This window comes from Planococcus citri, chromosome 5, assembly GCF_950023065.1.
Source record: "Planococcus citri chromosome 5, ihPlaCitr1.1, whole genome shotgun sequence".
In the NCBI taxonomy this organism is placed as follows: Eukaryota; Metazoa; Arthropoda; class Insecta; order Hemiptera; family Pseudococcidae; genus Planococcus; species Planococcus citri.
Genome location: NC_088681.1, coordinates 28150293 through 28161123, shown reverse-complemented (window position 1 = coordinate 28161123; position 10831 = coordinate 28150293). Strand labels below are relative to the sequence as shown.

Below are 10831 nucleotides of genomic sequence, written 5' to 3'. Positions count from 1 at the left end.
TCGAACAAATTTTTGATATGAGAGTTGGAAACAAAAACGTTGAATAATTTAAAATATTCAAAAACGATGCTTTTATACTTGACAAAAAGTTTGAATTGTTCTATTCCTATTTCAAGGTTGGTACTGAAATCCAAAATCCAAAATTCGCAATTTTTTGTATTATTTTTCGTTTTTGTACTTTTTGTGTTTTTTTTTATCCTTTTGACCTTTTGAAAACCAAATACGAAAAAAGAACCGAATATTTTTGATTTTGCTCGAACGAAGCTAGGTCGAAAGCTTCACAAAATTTATAATTTGTGAGGTTACAAAAAAATAATTTTCAATGTAAGACGTTTCAACGCCAAAATTTTGTGCTTTGGTATTTTCGAATGAAATTTGGCGCCCTTTTTTCGTTTTGCAGTTTTTTGCACCGGTACCAATTGTGTAAATATTTTTGATTTGATTAATTCTGTTTCTTAAATTTCTGAAGTTAATTTTTCATTCTTGAAATTTTTTTAAAAATTGCATTGTAGAATTCAGATCTTCCCGGGCAAAGTGAGAGCAAAAGCTTTGAAAAATTGTTAATTTGAAAAGTAAAATACCTAACTGATGCAAAAAGTTGATTTTCACAGCTTCAACATTGTAAAATCTCAACAATAGTTTTTAAGAAATTATAATATGTATATTCTAAAATGGAAAAAAGGCCTGAGCGAAGCGTGGGCAAACGCTCTTTCGAAAATTAAGAAATGTTCAAATGTAAACTACCTACATTATTTTCGATGTAAGAAGTCAATTTTTCTACCCCCTCCCCCTCCCATTTTTGGTCAGAGAAAAGACAAAAGAAAATTGTCTACCTCGAAAATTGGTTTTCATGGCTCTAGCATTTTCAGTTTTCAGGAAATTATACATTATTATATGTAATAATTTTAAAAATAGTTTTTAATGGGTCCCGAGCGAGACGAGGGCAAAAGCTCTCTAAAATTTACAATTTTTTTTAGAATGTATTAATTTTTGTATTTTTACAAATAACCAATTTTGCCAAAAATTAAAAATTATTGTTTCCAAAGTTTCGGTGAAAAATATGACATTTTTTTATTTTTCAGCTGAAGTTGGGACTTTCTGGCAGTTTTGATTGGAATGCGTTGGAGAGACTTTTTTTTTGAAAAATTTCAGGTGAAACGACATTATTTAGATGTGAGTGAAGTCAATTTTTCTACTCAGGGGAGAAAACTTTTGACAATTTATAATTTATGTTTTTTAAATTTCTTTGATTTTCCCTGCGTACGAAATTTTTTCAACTCTCTCAAATTTCCCAACTATTTCCAACTCACTATAGTTTTCCCAAAAATTCTAAACTTTTCACTTAAATTTTTCTGGGGGGGGGGGGGGGTCATACCTTTGGTCTATGCATCTGTTTAATTTATTTAATTTACGAGTAGGTAATACATACATACAATTACAGTGAGTTTTTTTTAAATGCAGCGAGCAATGATTTTGAATAAAGAAATTATCTCAACCAATCAGAATTCAGAATTTTTAAATTCATTACATTGGTGTAAAAATGGTTCAAAACTGAAAAAAATTGATAGAATGCCAAAATTCAGGTAGGTATACACAAATATTGTTGAAAATAACAAAAATTGATAGAATATTGAGAAAAGTTTTTCAAAATGGCGAAAATATAAAAATAATACCTACTTATAGGTAAGTAGGTACATATTTAAATTTCTGTTGTTTTTTTTTAAAAACTTTTTCCAATTTTTGATTTTTTTTTTGAAAGAAGAAGAAAGCAGTACTCTCATGTGCATTTCATTAGGAAAATTAGAGAACAAGGATTGATCAAAATCAAGATATAAGTTCATTGCCCAAACCAAGAATTTGGCGAATTTTTTCAAACGAGTAAAAAATAAGAAACCAGGAAAAAAATTTATGAAACCGCAATATATTTTTTTTTTCACTGAACGAAATTCAAATTCCACGTTTTTTTGTGGTGGCTCACCATAGTAACGCAGGCACTTTGTTTTCTAATAATTTTCATCTATGAGTCACCATCAGTCTCGATTTCCAAGCTTCTTCTTCACACACATTCACACTTCAATGACAAATACCTTTGATACGTGTAGATATATTATACTTACAAAATAGCGTGTATATTTTTCATTTCTTCAATAATACCATCACGGTTAACCAATCTATCGAGCGAACAATAATCACGTTTTTCTTATGTGTTTACAGAGAGATACATAGAAGATCCTACTGAGATTCTCACCTTGCTTATAATTTTACATGGTGGATCAATATATGATACAAATTAACAAACTCATGGTACCAGTATACTACGGATTATAACGGAATAAGATGTTCAAGAAATTCAATTTCCCAAGGTAAGTTGAGTTTTACCCTTTGTTAATTTCACCTCACACTTGGGTATGTATTCGAGTGCAAGTGTATAAATTTTAGCATAAAATACAAATCCATCATGTACGCGAAGGTGATAAGACGGATTTGGTATAGTGTGCGATATAATTAAGGACTATAAATTAACGATATTTTGACATTTTGAAGAATATTTTATAAGCACCCTATATTTGGTGCCTATGATTTTTTTTTCTTTTTACCATATCCTATATATGATATGAGTGAAGAAAAAAGACACGTATCGAGCGTGGGAACAATAACCACGACTAACAATGTTGTATCTTTGGACAGGCGTTAATGATCGAGTTGATGGCTTCATCGTATTATAGGTAGATGCTATGGTTTAATCGTGAGAGTAAAGGTGGAATATTTGTGGATTTTTTTCGCTATATTCTCGTTGGTCGTCGAATACTGTATATTAATATTTTAATTATTCGTCGATTCCGTCGAGCGTAACATGGGTGTGGTGAAGTAGAGTGAGTTTAAAACACGCTTAGGCGTCTGAATTGTTTCGAAGTATAATTAATTAGACGTTAATTACACGAATTAAGACTAGTTTTTTTTAATACTATGTGCATTTAATCGGTATTAGTCTCGATTACGTGGGCTGTGAAGTGCAATTATTTGGGCTCAGTTCTTGACTCTTTTTAAACTGCACCCGTTTGTGTAGCTTTTTAGAGCTTTTTTGGAGGGGTAAATGTTGAACCAATACGTGTGAGTAATGATTATTCGATCAAGGTGAATAGGTTTCAGAGTACGGAATGAGAAGAAGAGTTCAATTATTTTGTCGTAGAACGTTATAGCTAAAAGGTAAACCAAACGTATAAATCAACTGCATGCATTCGTATAAACGCAAAGCGTGAGGTTGTAAAAGTGTACCTATGCTATAGACAAGGAGAAGATATTATAATCACCGGTAGCATCATCGTTCTCTATAAATCTTTGTCTGACTGAGAGTGAGATTAGGTTGGCGTACGCGCAAATCTGCATTATTTTAAACGTATACCTATTACCTACCTACTCCATTGACATTGTCACAATACCACTCAAAGTTTCCTTCCGGTTAAAACCCTGATATACGAATACGTAGGGTACGTACGTAGTACGTAGGTACCTGTACAATATATTAAGTTATGGTACGTACTCCTCTGGATTTTTTGAGATGGAAAAATAAGTGAATATGAGCTTATTTATGCATATATCTGCCTATCTTTACCTACCTGCCTATAGTAGGGTAGTATAGTCCTGATGATAATGAATTAATGAGTCTTGAGACTGAAATCAACTCCTTCGAACAAAATCTCACAATTTCCGGTAGTACATAATTCTGGAGCTTTTAGCGCGAGTTTAAATTTCACTAGAAGGCATGGAACTCAATTTGTGAATCACAATTTTCGATAAGGCGTGGCTTAAAACATTTCTTGATTTTTTTTCGATGCTCGGTTGCTCCTTAAATTTCAAAGATAGTCAACTTGTCCATCTATATCTAACTTTTTTTCCAAGTCTTACCCTGAAGTTTTGACATCCACTTACCAGACACCCTGTATTGTTGACTTTCTGACATAATGTCAGTAGTACTTGACTTTAGTCTAGAACACAAGTTGAAAAAAAAGTGCGTTGGAAAATAATTTTTTTGAGAAGACAGAAAATTACATGATGAAATGTAAATGCTTGTTCAGCATGGATAAAAAAATAGAAAAAATGCCCGTTTGTAGTAAATACTTACCCCTCCGAGAAAGGTAATTTTGTGCGAAATAACAAAAATTTCTTCCATTTTTCATCAACATGAAGAAATGTTCAAATTTAAAATGCAAAATATTTCAATAAAATTGCCAAAAAACTAGAAGAGACAGGGTGGAGGTCTAATAATTCTTAAGAATTTTTTCTCATCGAGGAAATTATTTGAGAATTATAAGGGAACCTCTCGAGAAACGTTTTTTTCTTAAATGTACATAATTATAAGTAATATACCCACCTAAGGTATTACTTACAATATTATTAAAAAGAATATTTTAACGTTTTAGAGCATTTTTGGCATTTTCAAGGGAATTTTTAAGCCCTTATTTACGGATTTTTAAAGATAGAATACTCGGGCCTTTTGTATATACATATAACGCATTGTTCACTTTTTGACATTATTATGTCAGACTTTTAAGAACTTGGGGAGATTTTTTTCTTATTTTTCTGACATTATGCGATACTCGGGAAGAAAAATCAAAGAAATTGTAACTACGAGTACATGTACATATTAAGTATAAACTTTCATAAAACAGCTTTCAGATATTCTGTCAGATTTGTTTTGAATTCCAAACATAGAGTATTGGACTTATTATATCTAGTCTTTTACACTGTTGGTAGAATAGATGAAAAAAACGCCACAAAATATTCTTGAATCGTGTATTAGAGAAATATGCACTATTCACATGAAATCCCTTTATTTTTTTTCACCGTGAACCAACTGTCGAATAGTACAAAAATTAGAATTTTACCACTTGCACACTGAGTATACTTTTACAAGTACGTACCTAACTCAAAGATCACATCAAATTTCAAAAAGCTCACATACCTACATAAAATCGTTTTACATAAATTTTCTGCGATATTTTAAAATTATGATGTGTAATACTTACGCATACACTAAGGAACACTGCATTTGCATGAAAACAAAATACCATTCATGTCCATTTTTCAATAATGTTGTCTTTAAATTTCACATAAACATTCTTTTCCTATGTTATCATGTATCCAACGTCTATATCTATCAATCCGAGTGTAGAAGGCTGGGTAATATGGACGACCACAGCCAATACCCCAAGAAACAATCCCTGTTACAAAAAAAAGGTCCAGTGGAGTTGAAGTTTGAAAATCATAGGTAAACATAATGTTGTGCCTTGTAAGTACATAATTATGCACATAATAAGATTGGTGAACTTTGACAACTTGGTAAATAAAATAATTATTCCCTTTTCAGTAGTTACCTATACCTACATAAAATAAACATCTTCCAATTCGCTAGAATTATAGTTACATTTTTTCTTACCAACAACTTCCATGGTTCCATGTCCATCAAGATTGATTTGTAAAGGTCCGCCACTGTCACCCTGTAACGAATTTGAATGGATTATTTATTAAATTCCTTCATGCCTTCAATTTTCGCAAATACTGTACGCTGGGTTTCAAAATTGTAACCAACTATATACCTATACTTACCTTTGACAATTTAGTTTTTTTCAAAAAGTTATTAAAATTTTGATACAAATACTTTTTTTTTTTAAATTGACATATTTTCGGGTAACTTTTGTTTTTCAAGCGATTTATTTGGTTTCTTTCTCTCTTTTAGGTAATAAATGAAGGCCTAATACATATTTCTGAGTTCTGATTCTTTTCAACTGAGGAATAAAATTGAAAAAATTCGATTCCAAAGAATTCGCAACCGCTCGGCTCTAACGTTAGTTTAATTATGTGAAGAGGCTTACAGCACAGGCATCATGTTTTCCAAAATTGTATCCAGCGCAAATCATGTTATCAGTTATTGAATCCGACGAGTCTAGATCACTATAATTAGTCCTACAATCTTCAGTCGGAATGATAGGAACTTTTACTTTCCGCATCACGTTAGATAGAGACTCCTTTTCGTCAGTGGAACCCCATCCAATAACGGTGCCAAAGTAACCGGCGTAATCTCGATTTTCTACATTGAACACAAATTGTTATTTATTAGGTACAAATACACTCATTGTATACAATGCAAGTAAATAAATATTGAAAGTATAGGTATTAGGTAAGTAATTACGATATAGGCAGGTACGGGTATTAAAAATCATTTAAATCAATATGTAGGGGTAATGGCTTCGTTTTTACCCCCCCCCCCCGAATTTTGTGCAAAATCTGCCCCTCAAAGTCATCAATCAATTTGAAAACCATATTGGAACAATATGTACTCTTGAATAGCTTCATTTTACATTCAATGTTCACAATTCAGGAAACTTTAAAAAATGTATTATGAATTTCAGTCGATTTCCTTTTTAAAAAATTTTAAGAGTGTTTTTGATTTTAAGGGTTGGACGCACTCAGTTCCATCAAAATCAGTTCGTGAGTACATCACCGAATTCTACACACTCTGGTCTATAAGATGAGCCAGTTATTTTTCATCAGAACTGTTGGGTAAACATTTTAAAAGAGATAAAAAAATATGAAACAATTCGAGCCCAATTTTCTATTTTTTTGCACGAGTAAAAAATAGAAACCCCATAATAATTTTCGTTCTCCAATTTTTTTATCATCCTATTTTCAGAATTTTAGTTCGCTGATGATTGTTCAAACGTATGATACATAAATGTTATTTATTTTCAGGAAAGTATTTAAATGTATGTCCTTGAACGGTTGCAGATATAGATATAATTGCATCTATAAAAAAACACTCGCTATAGATATAGATACCTAATTACCTAGGTACATCAATGTAAACAATCATCAAAAAAAATACACTTGAAAATTTACAGAGCAAGAACTTTCACAGCAAATGACTAATCTCGTGCGCAAAAAAATTTCAAAAAATAGTTTCTTGTGAAAAATAACGTGTTTGTAAAGTTGACTTTAACTGAAAAATTAATACAAGCGGTAACATATCCACTTATTTTTACCAGAATTTGGTAGACATGCTGGTTGAATTTGAGGGATATTGAATGATATCGTGCGGTCTAATTTCAAAATGGCGATGTCGTTATCTGAAGCTGGGTAAGTAAATCCCGGGTGTTGAATTATCTCTTTGATTCCGACTGTTACTTTGTTTATGTCATATTTTAGTTCTCGATTATGTTCACCCAAAGATGCTTCAATTTCTTCTGCAGTGATCCTGTGAACATAAAGAATGGGGTTTTACATTGTATTGTATTAAGTAAATTTTGCCGAAATTCTGTCAATTTTTGTACTGTACATTGGTACTGAACAATCTATCGAATTCTAGGTGCTGGTAAAAATCGTGGTTACAGCTGAACCTGAGATCAGAATTGACATTTTTTCAATCTGAATGATGTAATTTGTCGAAAATTTTAAGAAAGAAGCGAAAAATGGGCGTATCTTGAAGATAATTCACAAACACAAAGATAAGTCAATAGAATCAATTTGGAGAATTTCTTACAAATAAAGCACCTGTTAAATTAAAATTGATTCGAAAATTGGCTGATTCGAATCATTTTTCAGAATCAATGATTCGTGATTTGCAGTTAATGTACCTATCATGAATCATTGATTCTTGATAAGGAAATCACTTTTTTTCAGCAGTAATTCGTGATCCACGATCCTAATCATATTTTTTGTGATTTTACCCAACCCAGTAGCTAACATCATGAAAACATTTCCTTACCCCTCCACGCAGTGTGCAGCAGTTAATAAGTGCTGCTTTGTGATGACTGTAGCTCCGCAGAGAAAGTCGTCTTGTGTTCTCAAGGCCACCATCCAAGGAAATTCGTTTTGTTTGGCTTCTATTCCTCCAAGAATCCTCTTTTTTCGAGTAAATATTCTACAATCTGAAAAGTAGTAATGATTACAACCTAGTTAATTATTATGTTGATAAGTAAAAATAAACATCAAAAAATTCTGTGGTATTTCTAAAATCTTGAAATGATTTTGCTTTCAGTTATTCATTTTTTTATTTTTTGTCGCTGCGAATACGATGACGATGGCCTAACTTTTAACAATAGGTATATGAGTATTACGAAAATTAGGTAGGTAACTTTGAAATCTCACCGCATTTAGGGCACTTTGAAACAACCGTTCCTGTGCTTCTTTGTGGCCTAATATTTGCCATAGGAAATCGTCTGTTGATGAATACGCCTTCAGCTATTGGCATCTAGAATAATATTCATTGATTAGTAGATCGTCAGTGAGGTACTCCTTGGAGATCAGTCCTGCAGCGGTTGACACATTTTGAATCGAATTTCCATTAAAAAAATTTCCAAACTGTAAGTACCCATATTTTTTTTTTGGAATTTTTTTAGCAGTAGGTAGATCGTACATGGGATTGCCTTTCTGCTAAATTGTGACCCACGTTTCACTCCCAATTCATCAGCAGGTTACTTTGTAAAAAATTTTATGTATTTAAAAAACTGCACCTTCCCCCATTATTGATACATGGTTTCCAGCGATTGGTACTCTAGCGGCTGACACATTTAGAATCTAATTTTCACACGCTAGGTACCTACATTTTTTCCCACAATTTTTTTTTAGCAAAACATTCGAGACCGACCTTCTGCTACATTTTGATTCACATTTCAGTTTCACCTGAATTCATCAATAATTACTTCATAAAATTACTCACTTTTCCCAAAAAAATATTTTTACATATTTTGTGTGTGTGTGTAAAGGCGAGTTTTGATTCCACGCTCACTTGTTACCTATTGAATTTAGATTCAGCAAGAAACAAAAATTAGCGATGAAAAAAAATACCTCTACTTACTCACCTGTAGCAATTGAATCATGACAACATTAATAAATACGATCATCGATGCAAGAAACATGATGAACAGCAATGTAGATAAATGGGTAATGTAACAGAAAAGCGCAATCAAATGAAAAATAAGTATCCGACACGACTAGTAGTAGGTATGTTGCAAAAAATGAAAAATTCAAAATTTTTCAAAGACAGCTAAAATAGACCAACAAATAAATATCACAATGCACGTAAGTGCACTAACAAAAAATGCGAAGAACTGCAAGAGTAGATAAGTAAATAAAAACACAGAATTGCGAAGTGAAGTACTCCTAGAACTTGACGGAGAGTGAATTTCAAAGTTCCAGACTCAAGACTGGTGCCTTACTAGGTATTTTTATGTGTCATTTTGAAAAGAATGATCTTAATTCTTGAAAAAAGGGAATACCTTAGTGTCTGCTTTCCTAGACATACCAAACACTTCTTTGTTAAACAGTCCATTGTTCACCATCAATTAACTCTTAATAACCAGTACTAATCTATATATTAAAATTATGACCGGATTCTTGTGACAGCGAGATCTCAGGAACGGCTGAACCGATTTTGCTGGGTGATGTCTCAAAAAAAAGCTTTTGACCCGTAGATGTGCAGGTTTTCATTGAAAGTTCGAAAAGTTTCGCCGAAAAGCTCAAAAAAGCTCAATAATTGATTTTAGCCTTTACGTAGCGCATTTGACGTATACATAGTAGTACGTATATTATACCTTGAAAGAGCATCAAAAGAAGTTTAATATCGAAGAAAAAAGTTTACAAAAAAGCTGCGCCTTAAAGCTCAAAAAAGCTCAATAATTCTTTTGACTCTGAGATCTCAGGAACGTATGAACCGATTTTGCTGGGTGATGTCTCAAAAAAAAGCTTTGGACCCGTACATGTGCAGGTTTTCATTGAAAGTTCGAAAAGTTGCGCCGGAAAGCTCAAAAAAGCTCAAAAAAGCTCATTAATTGATTTTAGCCTTTACGTAGCGCATTCGACGTATACATAGTAGTACGTATATTATACCTTGAAAGAGCATCGAAAGAAGTCTAATGTCGAAGAAAAAAGTTTACAAAAAGTTGCGCCTTAAAGCTCAAAAAAGCTCAATAATTGATTTTAGCCTGTATCTAGCGCATTTAATGTATACAGAGAAGTACGTATATACCTTGAAAGAGCATCAAAAGAAGTCCAATGTCAAAGAAATAAGTTTACAAAAAAGTTGTGCCTTAAAGCTCAAAAAAGCTCAATAATTGATTTTAACCATTGATTTTAGCCTATACATACAGCATTCGACATATACAGAGAAGTGCGTCTATTATACCTTGAAAGAGCATTGAAAGAAGTCCAATGTCAAAAAAAAGTTTACAAAAAAGTTATGCCTTAAAGCTCAAAAAAGCTCAATAATCTATATATTAATAGCAAGGTAGTTTTTTTGTGATCATTCGTTTGGAAGAACCGCCGAACCAATTTTGTTCGACGATGTCTCAAAAAAAAGCTTTTGACCCGTAGATGTGCAGGTTTTGGTCAAAAGTCCAAAAAGTTTTGAAAAAAGCTTTCAAAAGCTTCAAAAAGCTCAAAAATTAATACAGTATAAACAAGCGTGACGATGTATACGCGAAAGTACGTATGGTCCACCTAGAAAGAGCTTTCCAAAAAATACTTTTTCACCATATTTGCAAAAATTTTGGAAAAAGCGCAAAGCTGCAAAAAGTTGAAAAAGCTTAGATATGATTTAAAAATATAATAGCAAGGCAGTTTTTTTGTAATCGTTCTTTTGGAAGAACCGCCAAACCGATTTTGTTCGACGATGTCTCAAAAAAAAGCTTTTGACCCATAGATGTGCAGGTTTTGGTCAAAAGTTCAAAAAGTTTTGAAAAAAGCTTTCAAAAGCTTCAAAAAGCTCAAAAATTGATACAGTATAAACAAGCGTGACGATGTAAACGCGAAAGTACTTAAGGTCCACCTAGACAGA

General features: G+C 32.3%; 1 protein-coding gene across 1 annotated transcript; it reads right to left on the bottom strand.

Annotated features, from left to right (window-relative positions):
- Nucleotides 1-4815: 4815 nt before the first annotated feature.
- On the bottom strand, nt 4816-8915 carry LOC135848350 (trypsin-7-like). Its single transcript, XM_065368249.1, has 7 exons — nt 8859-8915; nt 8146-8248; nt 7763-7925; nt 7041-7252; nt 5874-6088; nt 5465-5498; nt 4816-5231 (listed from the first exon to the last, which is right to left on the bottom strand). The coding sequence occupies exons 1-7, from the start codon at nt 8913-8915 to the stop codon at nt 5101-5103; spliced, it is 915 nt and encodes a 304-aa protein (XP_065224321.1). The 3' UTR covers nt 4816-5100.
- Nucleotides 8916-10831: the final 1916 nt, after the last annotated feature.

What these genes read in the sequence shown, in the direction of transcription:
- LOC135848350 (XM_065368249.1), bottom strand. Translation starts at nt 8,915, where the DNA reads ATGTTTCTTGCATCGATGATCGTATTTATTAATGTTGTCATGATTCAA. An exon ending in TCATGATTCAATTGCTACAG is followed by an intron (nt 8,249 to 8,858) that starts GTGAGTAAGTAG and finishes ATATTATTCTAG; the next exon opens with ATGCCAATAGCTGAAGGCGT. An exon ending in ACCTTTACAAATCAATCTTG is followed by an intron (nt 5,232 to 5,464) that starts ATGGACATGGAA and finishes TGGACCTTTTTT; the next exon opens with TTGTAACAGGGATTGTTTCT.